The 24647-nt window shown below is 42.1% G+C and overlaps 1 protein-coding gene across 4 annotated transcripts in view; it reads left to right on the top strand.

The window, feature by feature from the left end:
- Window positions 1-24647, top strand: part of ptk2ba (protein tyrosine kinase 2 beta, a) — a 212456-nt gene that overhangs the window by 129912 nt on the left and 57897 nt on the right. For all 4 annotated transcript variants that reach the window (XM_063055392.1, XM_063055391.1, XM_063055389.1 and 1 more), the window contains exons 14-16: window positions 10358-10402; window positions 12352-12449; window positions 23325-23409. In XM_063055392.1, the coding sequence (XP_062911462.1) occupies window positions 10358-10402; window positions 12352-12449; window positions 23325-23409 (228 nt within the window). The remainder of the gene's footprint in view (window positions 1-10357; window positions 10403-12351; window positions 12450-23324; window positions 23410-24647) is intronic.

Genomic DNA, 24647 nt, shown 5'->3' with positions numbered 1-24647 from the left:
CATCATATGAAAGTCCTGCCATCCCAGGAATCAATCTGGTGAACCTTCTTTGTATTCCCTCTATGGCAAGGATGTCTTTCCTCAGATTAGGGGACCAAAACTGCACACAATACTCCAGGTGTGGTCTCACCAAGGCCTTGTACAACTGCAGTAGTACCTCCCTGCTCCTGTACTCGAATCCTCTCGCTATAAGTGCCAGAGTACCTCGTGAAAGTAAAAAAAAAAGGGAGACCTAAGATTATTAGTAATGACGGTAGTGATAGGGTTCTTATAGATCATTTGAATCCACTTATTAAAATTATTACCAAAGCCAAATTTCTCTAATACATGAAACAAATAAGTCCATTCAACTCTATCAAATGCCTTTTCTGCATCCAGAGAAATAACACATTGGGGTGTTTTGGATAATGGTGAATATATAATGTTCATCAATCTCCGAACATTAGAAAAAGAATAACAGCCTCTAATAAAGCCTGTTTGATCGATAGAGATCATTTTAGATAAAATGTTTTCCAAACGGTTAGCCATTATCTTGGAAAGAATTTTAGCATCCACATTTAATAACAAAATAGGTCTATAAGATGAGCATTCAGTAGGATCTTTATCTTTCTTAACGATTAAAGAAACAGAAGCTTCATAAAAAGAAGAAGGTAACTTGCCTTTCTCAAAAGATTCATGAAATATTTCCAAAAGGTATGGAGAAAGTAATTTTTCAATTTTTTTGTAAAATCCTACCGAATAACCACCGAGTCCAGGAGCATTACCTGATTGCATTGACCATATAGCTTTCTGAATTCATGCTCAACAATTGGAGCATCAAGGGTCTGTTGATCTTCAGCAGTAATTTGAGGAAATTTAATCTTATATAAAAAAACTTCATTTTAGAGGGCTGTGCTGGAAACTGAGATTTATAGAGATCGGAATAAAAATCCTGAAAGATATTATTAATATCATCATAATTATTTACTATATCTCCATTATCTTTACGAATCTTTAAAATTTGTCTTTTAGCTTTAGCAGCCCTTAATTGGGAAGCTAAGAGCCTATTATTTTTATCCCCAAAAATATAAAACTGACTTTTTAATTTAAGCAAATATCCTTCAATAGGATAAGTTAATGATAAATTATATTGTGATTGTAGTTCCACTCTTCTTTTAAACAATTCAACGTTTGGAAAGATTGCGATGAGGTTATCTAATTCTTTAATTTGTTTAGCAATTTTATCTAATTCTACTTTTGTCTGTTTCTTCTACTTAGCTGAATAAGAAATAATCTGACCACGTAAATAAGCTTTTAATGTATCCCAAATTATTAACTTTGAGATGTTTCCCGTATTATTAAAGAGAAAAAACTCTTTACCTGAGTTTCAATAAACTCAACAAAATCTGAACTTTGTAACAAATGTTCTGAAAAACGCCAAGGTGGTCTTGTAAAAACAACATCTTTCAAATCAAATATTAAGTTTAAAGGAGCATGATCAGAAATAACAATTGCATCATATTCACATTTCTGAACATTAAGTAAAAGTCGAGGGTCGGCTATAAAATAGTCGATTCTTGAATATTTATTATGAACATGTGAAAAAAAGGAATATTCTCTGTCAGCAGGATGCATGTGCCTCCAGACTTCAATTAAACCATAATCAATTAAAAAGGAATTAATAAGTGATGCAGAGCGATTAGGGAGTTGATGTCTAGATGATGATCTATCTAATAGGGGATTCAAGCAAATATTAAAATCTCCACCCATTACTAATGTATATTCATTGAAATCAGGTAATAGAGCAAAAATATTTTTAAAAAATGAAGGATCATCTGTATTTGGTCCATATAGTCATAGTCATACTTTATTGATCCCGGGGGAAATTTGTTTTCGTTACAGTTGCACCATAAATAATAAATAGTAATAGAACCATAAATAGTTAAATAGTAATATGTAAATTATGCCAGTAAATTATGAAATAAGTCCAGGACCAGCTCATTGGCTCAGGGTGTCTGACCCTCCAAGGGAGGAGTTGTAAAGTTTGATGGCCACAGGCAGGAATGACTTCCTATGACGCTCTGTGTTGCATCTCGGTGGGATGAATCTCTGGCTGAATGTACTCCTGTGCCCACCCAGTACATTATGTAGTGGATGGGAGACATTGTCCAAGATGGCATGCAATTTAGACAGCATCCTCTTTTCAGACACCACCATGAGAGAATCCAGTTCCATCCCCACAACATCACTGGTCTTACGGATGAGTTTGTTGATTCTGTTGGTGTCTGCTACTCTCAGCCTGCTGCCCCAGCACACAACAGCAAACATGATAGCACTGGCCACCACAGACTCGTAGAACATCCTCAGCATCGTCCGGCAGATATGTATCCCCAGGTATTTGTAATCCTTCACCATGTCCATACTGACCCCCTGGATGGAAATAGGGGTCATCGGTACCTTAGCTCTCCTCAGGTCTACCACCAGCTCCTTAGTCTTTTTCACATTAAGCTGCAGATAATTCTGCTCACACCATGTGACAAAGTTTCCTACCATAGCCCTGTACTCAGCCTCATCTCCCTTGCTGATGCATCCAACTATGGCAGAGTCATCCGGAAACTTCTGAAGATGACAAGACTCTGTGCAGTAGTTGAAGTCCAAGGTGTAAATGGTGAAGAGAAAGGGAGACAAGACAGTCCCCTGTGGAGCCCCCATATTAACCAAAACCATTTTCTTATTGTAAATGGTTCCTTTAACAATCAAAACTTTACCATTAATATCAGATATAATATCCTCCTGATTAAAGGGAATATTGGAATCAATAAAAATGAAAACATCCCTAATCTTACTTTGAGAGTTTGCATGAATCTGAGGGTCCTTCCGAAATTTAAAAAATCGACTGTTGTCACATAACCTGACATGTGTCTCTTATACAAAAATTATATCAGGTTGGAATCAATTAATAATTTTAAATTTTTTCTTACGCTTAATAGGATGATTCCAACCACGGACATTCCAACTTAAAACATTTAACTGTTTAACAAACATCATGAAACTTTATATCCGAAGAAAACAATTAAAGACATGTCAGGATAAACAAATTTTAAATGGTGGTAATAAACACACAGATAATAATTTGTATATGCTCCAGAATTCCATAATGGGAATAAAAAATAGAAATGAGAAAAAAAACCCACCCAACCTACAAAGCCCAGAAATAAGTCGATAATAATCGACGCAAGCTCCAAGAAAGGCATAGAAGAAATTCTGAACTCCACCTGCCTAAATAAAAGGTATAAATAAAAAAAGTAATCTGTCTCCCTCTCCCGGATATATGACTCATTACAGTCAACATACAACCCATTACAATTAAGTTAGAAAAAAGTTAACAGAAACGACCTTCAATTTGGAAAGTAACCTTCATAACATTAGATAAGAAAAAAAAGCACTTCCAAAACAAATTCTTGAAATATTTTCACAAAAAAGAAAACATCGCCATCTTTAAATTTTTACATTTAACTATAAAACGTTAAAAAAACCCAAATAGTAGTTAAAAGTTCTTAACAAAACCATACAAAGCAAAAAGAAAGAGTTAAATCATATATATAGCAAACAGAGAGAAATTCTAAATGGTTTTAAATTTCTACAATCTTCCAATAGATCCCATAAAATATCTTCTAAAGTTAAAACCGTCCAAACCAGTCTATCTCAAAGATAAAGGTACTTTTTAATACCAAGACTTTCTGTACTTCTCGTCTTCCGATCTCATCATTTCTTATATCGCAAAACCATTGAATAACTGAAGTCTTTTAAACTTCAGGCTTCGGACTCATCTGAGAGAGAATTAATAAAACGCAGTGCATCGGCTGGATCTTCAAAGATATGAACCCCAGGGTCTTTAGCGAAAGCCTTAATTTAGCTGGATAGAGAAGGAAGGGATGCATCTGTTTTTGAAAGGCCCTTGGCATTACGATCGCAAATCCAGAGCGTTGTTGAACAACTTCGCGTGGAAAATCTTGAAAGAAACGAATCTCAGAGCCTTGAAATTTAAACAGTCTTTGTTTTCTTGCCAGTTTAATAATACGGTCTTTGTCTCGAATACGGAGGAAACGCACAATAACATGCCTGTCTTTACCTTTTTTTTGGAGTTCCAACCCGATGAGCTACCTCGATGTCGGGCAATTGTGAAAATGTCTCAGGAAATAGAGATTGAAACATTTTAGCGAAATAGTCCAGTATGTCGGCAGGTTCTGATTTCTCTTTCAGTCCAATAATTCGAATGTTATAACGACGAGAACGAGATTCCAAATCAACAATCCAACGTTGTGTTTTTTCCAAACGAGAAGAAATGTCAGCCGCATTATGGGTTACTTCTTTAAGATCCGAGCTCAAAGAATCAATTTTTCCCTCCAAAGGAAGAAGACTTTCTTTTAGTTGAGTTAATTCAGTGATAATAGAGCTCATTAGACTCTCTAATCTATTAACCCAGGCTGGCTCTTCAGGAGCTTCGTTAGTTTTTTTAGATTTACCATTACCAGCATCGGGAATTTTTTAGTGCTTCTCATGGTAGCCATTGTTATAATTAACACTTTGAAAGATCCGACTGAATAAAGTTAAAATTTCAAAGTTTAAGTCGGGAAAGGAAGAAATTAAAGGCAGACAGAAAGACACTGTGTCTTACATGTCCACAGGCAGAAGGCAGAGTCGAAGGTTTTCTACCCTCAGCATGATGACCACACGCCTCACCCTCAGGGTCATCTGCCCTCAGCACGATGACCACACACCTCACCCTCACGGTTATCTACCCCATGATTGCTCTGTATCTGCTGTGATTTCCTGTCTGTCACCTTAAATCCGGCCTAGTGTCAGTTTATGGACATCCAATCAGTCTATGTACATTATCTGTCTTATGTATTGTGTTATTTATTACCGTGTGCTTTATCCTTTGGTCTTTTTTTGTGCTGCATCAGATCAGGAGTAACAATTATTTCATTCTTCTTTACATCTGAGTTCAGGAAATGACATTAAACCATCTTGAATTAACCCTGATCTCACCCTGAGGGGTATCTACGCAGTGACTGCTTTGTGTAAACCCTGACCCCACCCTGAGGAGTATCTACTCTGTGACAGCTTTGTGAAAACCCTGATATCAGCCTGAGGGGTATCTACTCTGTGACTGCTTTGTGTAACCCTGATCTCACCCTGAGGGGTATCTACTCTGTGACTGCTTTGTGAAAACCCTGACCTCACCCTGAGGGGTATCTACTCTGTGACAGCTTTGTGAAAACCCTGATCTCACCCTGAGGGGTATCTACTCTGTGACTGCTTTGTGAAAACCCTGATCTCACCCTGAGGGGTATCTACTCTGTGACTGCTTTGTGTAAACCCTGATCTCACCCTGAGGGGTATCTACTCTGTGACTGCTTTGTGTAAACCCTGATCTCACCCTGAGGGGTACCTACTCTGTGACTGCTTTGTGTAACCCCTGATCTCACCCTGAGGGGTATCTACTCTGTGACAGCTTTGTGTAAACCCTGATCTCACCCTGAGGGGTATCTACTCTGTGACTGCTTTGTGAAAACCCTGACCCCACCCTGAGGGGTATCTACTCTGTGACTGCTTTGTGTAAACCCTGACCCCACCCTGAGGGGTATCTACTCTGTGACTGCTTTGTGTAAACCCCTGACCTCACCCTGAGGGGTATCTACACTGTGACAGCTTTGTGTAAACCCTGATCTCACCCTGAGGGGTATCTACTCTGTGACTGCTTTGTGAAAACCCTGACCCCACCCTGAGGGGTATCTACTCTGTGACTGCTTTGTGTAAACCCTGACCCCACCCTGAGGGGTATCTACTCTGTGACTGCTTTGTGTAAACCCCTGACCTCACCCTGAGGGGTATCTACACAGTGACTGCTTTGTGTAAACCCTGATCTCACCCTGAGGAGTATCTACTCTGTGACAGCTTTGTGAAAACCCTGATATCAGCCTGAGGGGTATCTACTCTGTGACTGCTTTGTGTAACCCTGATCTCACCCTGAGGGGTATCTACTCTGTGACTGCTTTGTGAAAACCCTGATCTCACCCTGAGGGGTATCTACTCTGTGACTGCTTTGTGAAAACCCTGATATCAGCCTGGGGGGTATCTACTCTGTGACAGCTTTGTGAAAACCTTGATCTCACCCTGAGGGGTATCTACACAGTGACTGCTTTGTGAAAACCCTGATCACACCCTGAGGGGTATCTACTCTGTGACTGCTTTGTGTAAACCCTGATCTCACCCTGAGGGTATCTACTCTGTGACTGCTTTGTGTAAACCCTGATCTCACCCTGAGGGGTATCTATTCTGTGACAGCTTTGTGAAAACCCTGATCTCACCCTGAGGGGTACCTACTCTGTGACTGCTTTGTGTAACCCCTGATCTCACCCTGAGGGGTATCTACACAGTGACTGCTTTGTGAAAACCCTGATCTCACCCTGAGGGGTATCTACTCTCTGACAGCTTTGTGAAAACCTTGATCTCACCCTGAGGGGTATCTACTCTGTGACTGCTTTGTGAAAACCCTGATCTCACCCTGAGGGGTATCTACTCTGTGACTGCTTTGTGTAAACCCTGATCTCACCCTGAGGGGTATCTACTCTGTGACTGCTTTGTGTAAACCCTGACCCCACCCTGAGGGGTATCTACTCTGTGACTGCTTTGTGTAAACCCTGACCCCACCCTGAGGGGTATCTACTCTGTGACTGCTTTGTGTAAACCCCTGACCTCACCCTGAGGGGTATCTACACAGTGACTGCTTTGTGTAAACCCTGATCTCACCCTGAGGGGTATCTACTCTGTGACTGCTTTGTGTGAACCCCTGATCTCACCCTGAGGGGTATCTACACAGAGACTGTTTTATGTAACCCCTGACCCCACCCTGAGGGATATCTACACTGTGACTGTTTTGTGTAACCCCTGACCTCACCCTGAGAAGTCTCTACCCCATGATAACTGTGTGTGAAACCCCCTCACTTCTCCCCAAGGGGTATCTGTGTAATAAATACTGGATGGCCCCTACTTCACCTGACACTCAGGGGTTTCTACCAGAGGAATATAAAACCATTAGACCATAAGACATAGGAGCAGAATTAGGCCATTTGGCCCATCGATTCTGCTCTGCCATTCAATCATGACTGATCCTTTTTACCCCTCCTCAGCTCCACTCCCCAGCTCCAGTCAAGAACCTATCAATCTCTGCCATAAATACACTGAACAAGCTGGCTTCCACAGCTGCACATTGGAACAAATTCCACAAATTCACCACCCTCTGGCTAAAGAAATTTCTCCGCATCTCTGTTTTGAATGGGCATCCTCTAGCCTGCAGTTGTGCCACTTATCCTTTACTTCCATACCATGGGAAACATCCTATACACATCAACGCTGTCTAGCCCTTTCATCATTCAAAAGTTTTCAATGAGATCCCCCCTTATCCTTCTGAATTCCAGTGAGTACAGACCCAGAGCCATCAAATGTTCCTTGGATGATAACCCTTTCATTCAATCATCTTTGTGAACCTCCTCTGGACCCTCTCCAATGCTAGCACATCTTTGCTTAGATGAGGAGCTCAAAACTGTTCACAATACTCAAGGTGAGGCCTCACCAGTGCCTTATAAAGCCTCAGCATCACATCCTTTCTCCTGTATTCTGGAGCTCTTGAAATGAATGCTAACATTGCATTTGCCTTCCTCACCACTGACTCAACCTGCAAGTTAACCTTTAGGGTGTTCTGCACAAGAACTCCCAAATTCCTTTGCATCTGAGATTCCTGGGTTTTCTCCTTGTTTAAAAAATAGTCCGCACATTTATTTCTACTACCAAAGTGCACGGCCATGCATTTAACAACATTGTATTTCATTTGCCACTTTCTTGCTTATTCTCGTAATCCGTCTAAGTTCTTCTGCAGCCTACCTATTTTCACAACACTACCTGCCCCTCCACCAGTCTTCGTATCATCTGCAAACTTGGCAACAAAGCATTCTATTCCATCATCTAAATCATTGCTATACAGCATAAAAAGAAGTGGTCCCAACACCGACCCCTGCAGAACACCGCTAGTCACTGGCAGCCAACTAGAAAAGGGTCTATTTATTCTCATTTGCTGCCTCCTACCAATCAGCCAATGATCTAACCATGTTAGTAACTTTCCTGTAATAACATGGCATCTTAACTTGGTAAGCAGCCTCATGTGTGTCACCTTGTCAAAGGCCTTCTGAAAGTCCAAATATACAACATCCACTGTATCCCCTTTATCTATCCTACGTGTAATCTCCTCAAAGAATTCCACCAGGTTTGTCAGGCAACATTTTCCCTTAAGGAAACTATGCTAACTTTGTCCTATCTTGTCTTGTGTCTCCAAGTACTCCATAACCTCATCCTTAACAATTGACTCCCAGCAAAGTCAAGCTAATTGGCCTATAATTTTCTTTCTGCTGCTTTCCTCCTTTCTTAAAGAGTAGAGTGACATTTGCAGATTTCCAGCATCCAATGATTTGTGAAAGATCATTACTAATGCCTCCACAATCTCTACCACTACCTCTTCCAGAACTCTAAGGTCTGGATAACTTATCTACCCTTGGGCCTTTCAGATTTTTGTGCACCTTCTCCCTTGTAATAGTAACTGCACTGATTTCTCTTCCCTCACACCCTTCAACCATCTGGCACACTGCTAGTGTCTTTCACAGCGAAAGTTGATGCAAGATATTCATTTAATTCATGTGCCATGTTCTTGACCCTCGTATTATTTATCCGGCCTCATTTTCTTATGGTCTTTTCTCCACTCTCATTTCTCTTTTATTTTTCACATACTTGAAAAAGCTTTTACTCTCCACTTTGATATTGTTTGCTAGCTGGCTTTCATATTTCATCTTTTCACTCCTAATGATTTTTTTGGTTGATCTCTGTAGGTTTTTAAAAGCTTTCCATTCCTTTTAATTACCACTAATTTTTGCTTTGTTGTATGCCCTTTCTTTTGTTTTTACATTAGCTTTCACTTCCCTTATCAGCCACAGTTGTACTATTTTGCCAATTGAGTATTTCTTTGCTTTTGGAATACGTCTAATCAGCACCTTCCTCATTTTTCCCAGAAACTCATGCCATTGCTGCTTTGCTGTCATTCCTGGCAGCATCTCCTTCCAATTTACTTTGGCAAACTCCTCTCTCATACCACTGTAATTTCCCTCACTCCACTGAAATACTGCTACATCAGACTTTACTTTCTTCCTACCAAATTTCAAGTTGAACTCAATCTTGTTGTGATCACTGCCTCCTAAGGGTTCCTTTACCTTAAGCTCCCTAATCACTTCCGGTTTATTATCTGTGTCCAGTGGAGACCTGTCTCTGCTTTCCCTATGCCAAGGCATCTACTCTCTCTGTGTTTTTCTCTGGAGTGGTGGAAGCTGACGAGGGATCTGATAGAGGATTATAAGATTATGAGAGGTGTAGAGAGAGTAGACGGAGAGTATCTTTCTCCCAGGGTTGAAAAGTCTAATACCAGAGGGTATCCCTTTAAGAAAAGACAGGGTAATTTCAAAGGTTAAGGTTCTTTACACAGAGTGTGTGGAATGCGCTGTCTGGGGTGATGGTGGTGGTGGCAGATACATTAGGAGTCTTCAAGAGGGTCTTAGACATGCTCAGGAACAGGCAGGAGATTTATTTAGAGATATTGTGTGGAGTAGGCCCTTCTGTCCTTTCGAGCTGCATCACCCCAGCAACCCCCAATAACCCCGATTCAACAATTTACAATGACTGATTAACGTACCAACTGCTGTGGCTTTGGACAGTGGATGGAAACCAGGGCACCCGGAGGAAACCCACACGTTGAACAGGGAGGATGTACAGATTCCTTAGGGGTGACGTTGCAACTGATCTCTAAAGTCCGATGCCCTGGGCTGTAATAGAGTTGTACGTTACTGTGGCACCCCGTTACCGTGGAATGAAGGGATATGCACATTGTGTTGGCAGAAGGGATTAGATTAGATTTCATTGTAATCTGATTGCTAATGTAACTGGTTTGGCATAATGTTAACACAGTGGTTAGCGTAATGCCATTAGTGAGCCAGCTACTGGGTATCATTTCCTGCCACTATCCGTAAGGAGTTTGTACGTCCTCCCCGTGACTGTGTGGGTTTCCTTCACATGCTCCGGTTTCCTCCCACAGTCCAAAGGTGTACAGGTCCGGAGGTTAGTTGGTCACACAGGTGTGAGTGAGTGACGTGGGGTCATTGGGTGGATCGGTCTGTTACTGTGAATAAAATAAATAAATAGTACAGTGGGCTGAGAGGCCTGTTCTGTACTCTTCTGTGTTTTACTCTTGACTTATGAGTGTTCTATCCTTTCACAGGGTCTGACATCTACGCTGAAATCCCTGACTCACCGCGGTCAACGGGTAAGTGTGTGACGGATCCTCCTTAGTCACATGTGCAAGATGTAGTGAAAAACTTTTGTGTGCCCGCGATTGGGACAGATAATTTCATACATGGGCATTGTACAAAGGGAAAGCCGAATGCAGAATACTATGTAAGCATTATAAAGAGAGTACATAACTGCTGCTCCGTAAGGAGCAGGAGACACAACAAGGTAGGTTAGGAGATTAGGTCATCTTCAAACGAATGAGGGGTCCTTTCACTGGTGGTATAGAGGCTCTCCATGAAACGGGTGGTACATGCTATCTTCTGCCCGATGGGAGAGGGGAGAAGGGAGGATGCCTGGGGTGGGTGGCGTCTCTGTTGATGCCGGCTGCATTATTGAGGCAGTGTAGACAGAGTCATGGAGGGGAAGCATACTGTTCACGTTGATCAATTCGTTACGCAGTGCATTAAGGTAGAACAGGTAAAACAATAAAAGCGTATAAAATAATGTTTAACAGCTAAAGAGAAAGTGCAGTCCAGGTGAAGGACAGAGTGCAAGATCGTGGCAAGGCCGACGGTGAGGTTAACTAAGTCACTTACTGCCCATTATGCCACCGGCACATAGGGCAGCAATGAACATCCTCCATCTCTGGCAGAGTTCAGGGCTTCCTTCACTGTGTCAGTAGCCTCCTCTTGCTTTTCACTGTTGTCAGTTATACAAGTCTCGGGTGGAGATTGAGGAGTACCGTTACACTCAGATGTAGAAGGATTCTTCATTGCTGTTTCTGTAACAGTTTTGTTTGACCAGTCAGGGTTGTTAGCCCAGACCTGGAGGACAGGTGGACCACCCAGTCTGGCCTCTACCCTTTCACTGTTCGGCATGGGTGACCCTACCAAAGCATAGAGCCCTGACTCCAGCCAACATACGTAGCCTTTGAGTCATTGAGGCACGCAAGCCTCCAAACCTATCACAAGGTGCTGTTGGAGGATTGTGAGGTTAAGAATCTATCGCATTGTACCAGAGGTATATTCAGGAACCTGACAGCAGTGTAATAGAAGCTGTCCTTAAGCCTGCTGGGATGTACATTCAGGACTTTGTATTTTCTGCCCGATGGGAGAGAGGAGAGAAAGTAGCTTTGCTGAAACCACGTCATCCACCAGAGTTTACAGCTGAGGAAATGTGGCCACAGCAGAGGTGTACAGAGCAAGCTTCCACAAATAGCAAAGAGATAGATGACCAAACTGCATTCTAACTGGCTGCTTCACCATCTGGTATGGAGAGGCCACTGGACAGGATCAGAAAAACTGCAAATTCAGCCAGCTCCATCATGGGCAGTAGCTTCCACAGCATCAAGAACATCTTCAAAAGATGATGCTTCAAAAAGGCAGCATCCATTATCCAGGACCCCCATCACCCAAGACATGTCCTCTTCTCATGGCTAACAACAAGGAGAAGGCACAGGAGCCTGAAGACACACACTCAACATTTCAGGAGCAGTCTCTGCCCCTCTGCCGTCAGATCTCTGAATGGACACTCGACCCATGAACATCTCAGTCTCTCCCCCTCTGCCGTCAGATCTCTGAATGGACACTCGACCCATGAACATCTCAGTCTCTCCCCCTCTGCCGTCAGATCTCTGAATGGACACTCGACCCATGAACATCTCAGTCTCTCCCCCTCTGTCGTCAGATCTCTGAATGGGCAGTTGACCCATGAACATCTCAGTCTCTCCCCCTCTGCCGTCAGATCTCTGAATGGACAGTCAACCCATATCTCAGTTTCTTTTGCTCTCTTTCTTGCAGGGTTTATTTAATTTTATTTTTTATACATTTTCTTACTGTAATCTATAGTTTTTAAAACACATTATCTATTGCAATATACTGCTTCCACAAAACAGAAGATTTTGCAATGTATGCGGTGGCCCGATTCTGATGGAATCATTCCATTGAGTCCCAGTGTGTTCATTTCTCTCCACTTTCCTTGCAGCTCCTCAGAACAGTATCTCTCGAGACTCGGTGGTTCTGGGCAGGATTCTGGGAGAAGGATACTTTGGTCAAGTTTACGAAGGAGTTTACAAAACAGTCGTGAGTCTATTCTCTTCAGATAATGTTTGGAAATCAGGGGTTTGCATCCCATGCCGAGGTGTTGAGTGTTCACGGGTCAATGCCTGAACTGGATGTCTCTTGTCTGGGAATTCTTAAGACGGAGTCCATAAGATCATAAGACAAAGGAACAGAATTAGGCCATTCAGCCCATCGAGTCTGCTCCGCCATACTTCATGGCTGATCCCGTTTATACTTCATGGCTGATCCCGGATCCCACTCCATCGCCATCTCACCATATCTCTTGATGCCCTGACTGATCAGGGAACTATCAACTTCTGCCTTAAATATACACACGGACTTGGCCTCCACGGCAGAGCATTCCACAGATTTACCACCCTCTGGCTAAAAAAAAATTCCTCCTTACCTCTGTTCTGAAGTCTGTGCCCTCTAGATCTGGACACTCCCACCATTGGAAACATCCTCTACACATCCACCCTATCTAGTCCTTTCAACTTTCGGTGGGTTTCAATGCGATCCCCCGCATTCTTCTAAATTCCAGTGAGTACACACACAAAGATGCCAGACGCTCTTCATATGTTAACCCTTTCATTCCCAGAATAATCCTCGTGAACCTCCTCTGGACTCTCTCCAACGACAACACATCCTTTCTGAGATGTGGGGCCCAAAACTGTTGACAATACTCCAAGTGCAGCCTGACTAGTGTCTGACTACTATCATCAGCATTATCTCCCTGTTTTTATATTATATTCCCCTTGCATTTGTCTTATTTACCCCAGACTCAACGTTTGAATTAACCTTCAGGGAGTCTAGCACGAGGACTCCTAAGCCCTTTTACATCTCTGATATTTGAAACATCTCCCCATTTAGATAATGGTCCACACTATTCTTCCTTTTACTAAAATGCATTATCATACATTTCCCAGCACTGTATTCCATCTGCCACTTTTTGCCTATTCATCCAATTTGTCTAAGTCCTGCTGCAATCACATTGCTTCCTCAGCACTACCTACCCCTCCACCTATCTTCATATCATCTGCAAACTTTGCCACAAAGCCATCAATTCCACAATCTAAATCATTGATAAATAAAGAGAAAAGTAATGTTCCCAATACCGACCCCTGAGGAACACCACTAGTCACTGGCAGCCAACCAGAAAAGGCCCCATTTATTCCCACTCGCTGCCTCCTGCCTGTCAGCCAATCTGCTATCCATTCCAGTATCTTTCCGGTAACACCATAGGATTTTATCTTGTTAAACAACCTCATGTGAGGTACCTTATCAAATGCCTTCGAAAAATCCAAGTAAATGACATCCACTGCCTCTCCTTTGTCCACCCTGCTTGTTACTTTCTCAAAGAAATCTAACAGATTTGTCAGGCAAGATTTTTCTTTACAGAAACCATGCTGATTTTGACTTATTTTATCATGAGTCTCCAAGTACCCTGAAACCTCATCCTTAATAATGAACTCCAAAACTTTCCCCAACACTGAGATTAGGCTAAGTGGCCTATAATTTCCTCACTTTTATCTTCCTCCCTTCTTAAAGAGTGGAGTGACATTTGCAATTTTCCAGTTCTCTGGAACCATGCCAGAATCAAATGATTCTTGAAAGACCATAACTATAATGTATCTGCTATCTCTTCAGCAACCTCTTTCAGAACTCTGAGATGTAGTCCATCTGGTCTAGGTGACTTATCCACCTTTAAAACCTTTGAGTTTTCCCCACACTTTTTCCCTTGTAATAGCTATGTCACTCACTCCTGCTCCCAGACACTCATGGACCTTTGGCACACTGCTAGTGTCTTCCACAGTGAAGACAGATGTAAAGTACCCATTACGTTCACCTGCCATTTCTTTGTCTCCCATTACTACCTCACCAGCATCATTTTCCAGTGGTCTAATATCATCTCGCACCTCCCTTTTACTCTTTATATCAATGAAAAATCTTTCAGTATCCTGCTTTATGTTATTGGCTGGTTTCCCCTCATGTTTCATCTTTCCCCTTCTTTTGTCTTTTTTAGTTGTGTTTTGTTGGGTTTTATAAATTTCCCAATCAACCAACTTTTGCTACTTTATGTGCCCTTTCCTTGACTTTTACGCAGGTGTTAACTTCCCTTGTCAGCCACGGTTGCCTATCCCTGCCATATGAGATCTTCATCTTCTGTGGGCATATCTATCCTGCGCCTTGTGAACTATTCCCAGAACTTTCAGCCACCTCTGCTCTGCTGTCATCCCCACCAGTATCCTCCTCCAATCCACCTGGGGAAGCTCCTCTCTCACGATTCTGTAATTCTCTTTATTCCATTGCAGGACTCATACATTTGACTTGTGCTTCTCTCTCTCAAAATGCAGTATGAATAACATCATCACTGTCTCCTAAGGGTTGCTTTACCTTACGCTCCCTAATAAAATCTGGATTATTATGCCACTCCCAATCTAAAACAGCCTTTCCCCGAGTAGGCTCAAGCACAAGCTGTTCTAAAAATCCATCTCGTAGGCATTCAACAAATTCCCTCTCTTGTGATCCAACACCAACCTGATTTTCCCAATCCCCTTGCATATTGAAGTCCCCCGTTACAATTGTGTCATGATCCTTAACACATGCCCTTCCCAGCTCCCTTTGTAATCTTAATCCCACATTTTGGCTACTATTTGGAGGCCTGTATATGATTCCCATCATGGTTTTTTTCACCCTTGCAGTTTCTTAACTCCACCCACAAAGATCGGATATTCTCTGACCCTATGTCACCTCTTTGTAAAGATGTAATTCCATCTCTTACCAACAGAACCACACGACCACTTATGCCTTTCTGCCTGGCCTTTCAACACAAAGTATATCCTTGATGCTAAACTCTCAACACTACCTTCTTTCAGCCAAGACTCAGTGATGCCAACAACATCATACTGACCAATCTCTGATGGTGCCACAAGTTTGTCAACCTTATTCCGAATGCTATGTGTATTTAAATACTGACCTTCAGTCCTGTATTCTTCGCCCTTTTGAATTTTGCCTCTGTGATACAATTAACCTCTTTGCTCTGTCTGCATGTGTGCCTAATCATTGGCTTGTCCTTCCTTACATTCATGTTAAACCCATCATCTAATGGTAAACCTGTTGGCTCTTCTTCTGCTGATTCCTATCCCCCTGCCAGATTAGTTTAAACCACTCCCAACAGCTCTAGTAAACCTGCCCGCAAGAGTATTGGTCCCCCTCTGATTCAAGTGCAGTCTGTTGTTTTTGTACAGGTAACTTCTGCCCCAGAAGAGATCAGGTGATGATCCAGAAATCTGAATCCCTGCCCCCTGCTCCAATCCTTCAGCCACGCATTTATCCTCCACCTCATTCTATTCCTATCCTCACTGTCACGTAGCACAGGCAGTAATCCCGAGATTACTACCTTTGAGGTCCTGCTTGTCAGCTTCCTTCCTAACTCCCTGTATTCTGGTTTCAGGACCTCCTCCCTTTTCCTACCAATGTCATTGGTACTAATATGTACCACGACCTCTGGCTACCCACCCTCCCATTTCAGGATATTGTAGACGTGCTCAGAAACATTGCGGACCCTGGCACCTGGGAGGCACACTATCATCTGGGTTTCCTTTTAGCATCCACAGAATCACCTGTCTGTTCCCGTAACTATCGAGTCCCCTATCACGACTGCCATCCTCTTCAGTGCCCTATTCTTCAGTGCCAGACTCCGTGTCAGGTGCATGGCTGCTGTTACTTCCCCCAGGTAGATCATCCCCCCCAATAGTACTCAAAATGGAGTACTTATTTTTGAGGGGAACGCCCACAGGGGTGCTCTCCACTATCAGATGTTTTCTCTTCTCTCTCTGGACAGAGAAGAGAATTCGTTAAGGTCAGTTGTTTTTCCATTAGAATAGATATTTTAACCTACTATACTCCAAGAGGGAACAACATCCAGCTCACCTGTCCCCGTTTCATGTACTTTGTCGAGATTCAAAATTAGAAGATAGAACATAGAACAGAACAGCACACGAATGGACCCTTCAGCCCAAAAAGATGTGACGAGCCAACCAAATTAGTAATCAGATGGCTGACTAAACCAATCTCTTCTGCCTACACAATGTCCATACCCTTCCATTTTCCTCACATTCATGTGCCTGTCTAAACTTCTCTTAAAAGTGCTTAACATTTCTGCCTCTCCCATTTCTCCAGGCAGCACATTGCAGTCACCCACCACACTCTATGTAAAAAATGCCGTTCACATCTTTGAAATTAACCCTCTACCCTTAAATGCATGCCTTCTGGCATCAGACATTTTAACCCTGGGAAAAAGGAATTCATAATTCATCTCCTAATCTTCTCAACCTCTATCAGATCTCCCCTTAGCTCCCACTGTTCCAGAGAAGCACTCCATTTCACCAACTTTAATCCAGGAGGTAAACATAACAGCCAGCTCATCAGTGTCCATTTCACCAATCTCAGACTGACTCAGAATTCAAAGTTTTAGTTGAGGATATATCCCGCAATAAAGCAGTGTCATTTGGTGGTTGTTAAATACAGACAGAAACTGAAAATATTGCCTTTATTACTGGTGTTGGATTCTGGTGTTTCAGGAGTCAGGGAAGAGGCATAAAACCTATTGCTTTGTGATTGTTTTGTTAAGCATTGATAGAACAGAGTAAAACTGAAACAACAGTGATAGAGGTCTATTAAGTAAAACCCAGAGGGTTGTCATATTTTTGTGTTTTCGTTAAGTTGCATTATGCAAACCCAGCAATTATTCAACCATGCAAACACAAGGAATTCTGCAGATGCTGCAAATTCAAGCAACACACATTAAAGTTGCTGGTGAACGCAGCAGGCCAGGCAGCATCTCTAGGAAGAAGTACAGTCAACGTTTCGGGCTGAGACCCTTCGTCAGGACCCTGCAGGTTCCCTCGGTTGGATTAGACTGTTTAATTAGAAGTTGTATTTTATATAACAATTTATATAAATCTGACTAATTAGTATGCTTATTAGTGGTCAAAGTATGAATATGCAGTTAACAATAGGAATTCTGCAGATGCTGGAAATTCAAGCAACACACATAAAAGTTGCTGGTGAACGCAGCAGGCCAGGCAGCATCTCTAGGAAGAGGTGCAGTCGACGTTTCAGGCCGAGACCCTTCGTCAGGACCCTTCTGCCTGAAACGTCGACTGCACCTCTTCCTGGAGATGCTGCCTGGCCTGCTGCGTTCACCAGCAACTTTTATGTGTGTTGCATGAATATGCAGTTGTTCAGTGTGTCCCCTAGTGGTCACAGTGTGTATATGCAGTTGTTCATTGGGTCCTGGAGTGGATACATTTATATGATTTAGAGGTGCAAAGGGACTTGGAAAGCTTCGTGCAGGATTTCCTAAGGGTTGAGTTGGTAGTAAGGAAGGTAAATACAATGTTAGCATTAATTTCGAGAGTACTAGAATGTAAAGACAAAGATGCAATGCTGAGGCTTCATAAGGCATTGGTCAGACTGCACTTGGAGTATTGTGAGCAGTTTAGGGCCCCTTATCTAGGAAAGGATGTGCTGGTATTGGAGAAGGTCCAGAGAAGGTTTATGAAAACTATTCCAGGAATGAAAGGGTTAATGTATGAGGAGAGTTTGATGGCTTGGGTCTGTACGTGCCTGAGTTTAGAAGAGTGAGGAGGGATTTCACTGAAACATATTGAATATGGAAAGATCCAGACAGAGTGGGGAATCTAGGACCACAGGGCACAGCTTCAGAATGATACAAATGCAACTAATTGGAGACACAATGGACAACTGCATATTCATACTGTGACCACTAAGAAGCATAATAATCAGTCACGTTTACTGAAGTTGTTATATAAAATACAAGCAGATAATTAATTTTTAAACTTCTAATTAAGCAGTCTAATCCAGCAGAGGGAACCTGCAGGTTTGAATCATTGCTGGGTTTGCATTATGCAAATTAATGAAAACACATAAATATTGACAAACCCCTGGATTTTTCTTACAATGATGTTTGTTGTCTGTTAAAACCTCTCCTTGGTCACTCTGCTTGCTCTGAGTGGGCTTCTGTTTACTGTAGTTAGTAATAGTGGAGAAGTTTACAAATAAATCCTACATGACCAGTCAGAACAGTGGACAAGGAATGTCAGGAAGCAAATGCCAATCGACATAACCCTCGTTCTTCATAGAAACCACAGTGTGACTGCCCTATACCTTCCTCTCCCAGTGGAGTGCGTCCTGACTGGTTGCATCAGGGTCTGCCCAGGAATGGGAAAGAACGTGATGGATACAGCCTAGTCCATCACAGGAAAAGCCCTCCCCACCATTTAGTCCACTTGCAAGCAGCACTGCCACAAGGAAGCTGCATCCATCATCAAGGTCCTGCACCATCCAGGCCTTGGGAAGGAAGTACAGGAGCCTTAGGTCCCACACCACCAAATTCAGGAACAGTTAATATCATTTAACCATCAGGAAGGAGGTAGAGAAACCTCAGGTCCCACGCCATGAGGTTCAGGATCAGTTATTACCCCTCAACCATCAGGTCCCACACCACCAGGTTCAGGAAGAGTTATTACCATTTAACCATCAGGCTACTGAACCACCATGGTTAACATGGGTGCCAAGGAACCATAGCAGTTACTGCAGTGCTGTTTGAGCATTCCAGAGTTTGGAGATCATTACCGTTGCCATCTGTAAGGAGCCTGGATGCTCTCCCCATGAATTGTTCCTGAACCTGGTGGTGTTGGACCTGGCGGTGTGGGTTTCCTCTAGAGACCTCAGTTTCTTACCACCATTCAACAATGCACTGGTTTGTAGGTTAATTGGTCATTGTAAATAAGACCATAAGATATAGGAAAGGAAGTAGGCCATTCAGCCCATCGAGTCTGCTCTGCCATTCAATCATGGGCTGATCCAATTCTTCCAGTCATCCCCACTCACCTGCTTTCTCCCCATACCCTTTGGTACCCTAGATAATCAAGAACCTATCTACCTCTGCCTTAAATACACCCAATGACTTAGCCTCCACAACCACTCGTGGCAACAAATTCCACAGATTTGCCACCCTCTGACTACAGTAATTCCTCTGCATCTCAGTTCTAAATGAACGTCCTTCAATCTTGAAGTGGTGCCCTCTTGTCCTAGAATCCCCTACCATGGGAAATAACTTCGCCATATCTAATCTGTTCAGGCCTTTTAACATTCGGAGTGTTTCTATGAAATTCCCCCCTCATTCTCCTGAACTCCAGGGGATACAGGCTAAGAGCTGCCAGATGTTCCTCATACAGTAACCCTTTCATTCCTGGAATTATTCTTGTAAATCTTCTCTGAACCCTCTCCAATGTCAGTATATCCTTTCTAAAATAAGGAACCCAACAATGCACACAATACTCCCGGTGTGGTCTCACAAGTGCCTTATAGAGCCTCAACATCACATCCCTGCTCTTATATTCTATACCTCTAGAAATGAATGCCAACATTGCATTCGCCTTCTTTACCACCGACTCAACCTGGAGGTTAACCTTTAGGGCATCTTGCACAAGGAGTCCCAAGTCCCTTTGCATCTCTGCATTATGAATTCTCTCCCCATCTGAATAATAGTCTGCCCATTTATTTTTCCCCAAAGTGAATGACCATACACTTTCCAACATTGTATTTCATTTGCCACTTCTTTGCCCATTCCCCTGAACTATCTAAGTCTCTCTGCAGGCTCTCTGTTTCCTCAACACTACCTGCTTCTCCACCTATCTTTTTATCATCAGTAAATTTAGCCACAAATCCATTAATACAGTAGTCCAAATTATTGATATACATCGTAAAAAGCAGCGGTCCCAACACCGACCCCTGTGGAACTCCACTGGTAACCAGCAGCCAGCCAGAATAGGATCCCTTTATTCCCACTCTCTGTTTTCTGCTGATCAGCCAATGCTCCACCCATGCTAGTAACTTCCCTGAACTTCCATGGGATCTTATCTTGCTAAGCAGTCTCATGTGCTGCACCTTGTCAAAGGCCTTCTGAAAATCCAAGTACACCATGTCTACTGCATCTCCTTTGTCTACCCTGCTTGTAATTTCCTCAAAAAATTGCAGAAGGTTTGTCAGGCAGGATTTTCCTTTCGGGAAACCATGCTAACTTTGGCTTATCTTGTCATGGGCCTCCAGGTACTCCATAATCTCATCCCTAACAATCGATTCCAGCAACTCCCCAACCACTGATGTCAGGCTAACAGGTCTAAAGTTTCCTTTCTGCTGCCTCCCACCCTTCTTAAATAGCGGAGTAATATTTGCAATTTTCCAGTCATCCAGTACAATGCCAGAATCTATCGATTCTTGAAAGATCATCGTTAATACCTCTGCAATCCCTCAGCTACTTCCTTCAGAACCCGAGGGTGCATTCCATCAGGTCCAGGAGATTTATCCACCCTCAGACCATTAAGCTTCCTGAGCACCCTCTCAGCTGTAATTTTCACTGCACATACTTCACTTCCCTGACACTCTTGAATGTCTGGTATACTGCAGACGTCTTCCACTCTGAAGACTGATGTAAAATATACATTCAGTTCCTCTGCCACCTCCGGTCTCTCATTACAATATCTCCAGTGTCATTTTCTATTGGTCCTATGTCTACCCTCAACTCTCTTTTACCCTTTATATACTTAAAAAAACTTTTAGTATCTTCTTTGATATTAGTCACCAGCTTCCTCTCGTAATTCACCTTCTCCTTCCGAATGACCTTCTTAGTTTCCTTTCTTTCTTTTTAAATCTTTTTATTGAATAAGTATACAAAAAGGTAAGCCATATAGGTACTAATACACTGTTAGAATGTAATAAAATAACAGGAGGTATTAATACAAAAAAAATGGTACAAACAATGTAATTTAAACATAACATACTAAGGTAACATAATAGTATACTAATTTATATATATATATATATATATATATATATATATCAATAGAGAAAAGGAAAAAAAAACCCAAAAAAAACCCACCGTGCAACTAACTAAAAGCAAAGCAAAGCAATGGGCTAACTTGGAACCAAGCAGAGTTAAAAAACTTAAAATCACGTCCTCAATCCCGACCTCCATTAAAAGCAGTAAAAAAAAACAAGAAGGGTATATAAATATGGAGCAAAAAAAGAGGAGAAAAAAAAATTATATTAAATGAAAATATTGAATAAAAGATCTCCAGGTCCGTTCAAATTTAAGTGAGGAATCATAAAGATTGCTTCTAATTTTCTCCAAATTCAAGCATAATATCGTCTGAGAAAACCAAAAAAAGGTAGTTGGAGCATTAAGCTCTTTCCAATGTTGTAAGATACATCTTTTCGCCATTAAAGTAAGAAATGCAATCATTCTACGGGCTGAAGGAGAAAGATTACTGGAAATTTTAGGTAGTCCAAAGATAGCAGTAATAGGGTGAGGAGAGATATCTATATTCAATACCTTGGAGATAATATTAAAAATGTCTCTCCAAAAAGTTTCCAGAGTAGGACAAGACCAAAACATATGAGTTAAAGAGGCTATCTGCCCTGGACATCTAACACAAAAAGGATTAATATGAGAATAAAAGCGAGCTAATTTATCTTTGGACATATGTGCTCTATGAACAACTTTAAATTGAATTAGGGAATGTTTAGCACAGATAGAGGAAGTATTAACTAATTGTAAAATCTGCCCCCAGTCATCCACGGAAATGATAGACCCCAATTCCTGTTCCCAATCTACCCTAATCTTATCAAATGGAGCTTTCCTAAGTTTCATAATAATATTATAAATCATAGCCGATGCACCTTTCTGACATGGATTAAGGTTAATTATAGTATCTAAAATGTATGTAGGAGGAAGCATTGGAAAAGAAGAAAGTATAGTACTTAGGAAATTTCTAACTTGTAGATATCTATAAAAATGTATTCTTGATAAATTATATTTATTAGATAATTGTTCAAAAGACATAAGGGAACCATCTAAAAATAAATCCAAAAACCGTGAAATACCCTTAGTCTTCCAAATTTGAAAAGCACGATCCGTAAAAGAGGGAGGAAAAAATATGTTACCTAAGATAGGAATCGCTAGCCCAAATTGGTTAAGATCAAAAAATTGTCTGAATTGAAACCAAATACGTAAGGTATATTTAACTATTGGGTTAGATACCTGTTTGAGGCGTTTCAAATCAAAAGGAACCTAAAATAGAGCCAAGTGTATAGCCCTGGACCTTCTTAGTTTCTTTCTGCAAGTTTTTAAAAGCTCCCCAATCCTCTATCTTCCCACCAGCTCTGGCTTCCTTGTATGCCCTCTATTTTGCTTTTACTCTGGCTCTGACTTCACTTGTCAGCCATGGTAGTGTCCTTCTTCCATTTGAAAATTTCTTCTTATCTTGCACTCTCTCATTTTTTGCAGAAACTCCAGCCATTGCTGCTCTGCTGTCCTTCCTGCTAGTGTCCCTTTTCAGTCAACCTTGGCCAGTTCCCCTCTCATGCCATTGTAATTTACTTTATTCCAGTGAAATACTGACACATTGGAATTTAGTTTCACTGTGAACTCGATCATGCTGTGATTGCCCAGTGGTGAGGTTAGGTGTGTTGCTGGGCGGTGTGGCGCACTGTGTCGAAGGGCCTGAGCTGCACCCTATTTCTAAACAAGTAAATACGTAATGCCCGCTCACCACAACACTGAAATGATTCCACAACCTACACTCATTTTCTTCAACCCTACACCTCATGCTCTCAGAATCATTGTTTACTTGCAGTTTGTCTTCTTTCACACATTGGTTATCAGTCTTTGTTAATATATAGTTTTTCATAAATTCTATTGTATTTCTTTTCTTTCCTGTGAATGCCTGCAAGGAAAGGAATTTCGGGGTATATATGGTGACATATACGAACTTCGATAATAAATGTATTTATTGTTTCCCTCCACAGAGAGGCGAGCAGCTGGCAGTAGCAGTGAAGACCTGTAAAAGTGACTGCACGTACGAGATCAAGGAGAAGTTCCTTGTGGAAGGCCGTAAGGATCACTTGCACACTACGCACTGGCCAAAATACTGAATGCTGGAGGAACTCTGGGTCCTGTGGGCAGACGAATAGAGTTACTGGTTCACGTAGACAGATCTTCATCAGTGCGTCAGCGGTCTCCCTCTCTGCAAGGACACCGAAGACACAATCTGTTGAAGGACTCACTGGGTCAAGGGACATCTGTGGAGGAAAATACACAGTCAACATTTCTGGTTGAGGCAGACTGAGGGTCCACATGGAGGGAGTTGACCAGCCTGCTGCCTGGATTCGGCAGCATGTCTTATGAGGATAGGTTGAGCGAGCTGGGGTGTTATTGTTAGGAGCGAAGGCGGAGGAGAAGTGGCCTGATAGAGGTTATAAGATAAGACATAGATGGAGTTCCTGGCCAGAGACTTTTTCCCAGGACGGAAATGGCTAAAATGAGGGGGGGGTGGTAATTTTGAGGTGTGTGGAGGAAATTATAGAGGGGATGTCAGCAGTAGGTTTTTTACACAGGAATGGTGGCAAAGACGAATACATTAGGGATATTTAAGAGACTTGTGGATAGACAAATGGATGTTAGAAAAACAGAGGGGATGGTTAGATTTAAAGGTCTGCACAATATGGTGGGCCTGTATGGTGCTGGACTGTTCTATGTTCTATGCTTAACCCAAAAAGTCTGCTGTCTACCATCTGTTGCTGCAACTGGGTTGTAAGGAAGGGATGAATACATTCGAACATAAAACAACACACACAAAACACTGGAGGAACTCAGCAGGTCAGGCAGCATCTATGAAAAGAGTAAACAGTCAACATTTTGGACCGGGACCTTTGTTCTGGACTGAGAGGGAAGGGGCAAGGTGCCCGAATTAAAAAGTGGGGGCAGGGGAAAGAGGAAAGCTGGAAGGTGATAGGTGTAGCCAGGTGGGTGTGAAAGGTCAAAAGCTGGATGTGAAAGAACCCATCACATTTTAGCTAGCATTTGCCCCCCTCCTCCCCCCATCTTGCTTGTTCCCTCTCAGTTCTGATGAAGGGTCTCGGCCCAAAATGTTGGCTGTTCATTCATACTGTCTGACCTGCTGAGTTCCTCCAACATTCTGTGTGTGTTGCTATGAATTTCCGGCATTTGCAGAATTTATTGTGTTTGTAGGTTAGGACTTTTATTTCTTAGAACGTAGAAGATTGAGAGGAGATTTGATAGAGGTATACAAACGTGAGGAGTATAGATGGGGTAAATGCAAGCAGGCTTTT

The sequence above is a fragment of the Mobula hypostoma genome, chromosome 8 (assembly GCF_963921235.1).
Source record: "Mobula hypostoma chromosome 8, sMobHyp1.1, whole genome shotgun sequence".
Lineage (NCBI taxonomy): Eukaryota > Metazoa > Chordata > Chondrichthyes > Myliobatiformes > Myliobatidae > Mobula > Mobula hypostoma.
The sequence above is the reverse complement of the archived record's forward strand: the minus strand, read 5'-3'. Positions and strand labels throughout refer to the sequence as shown.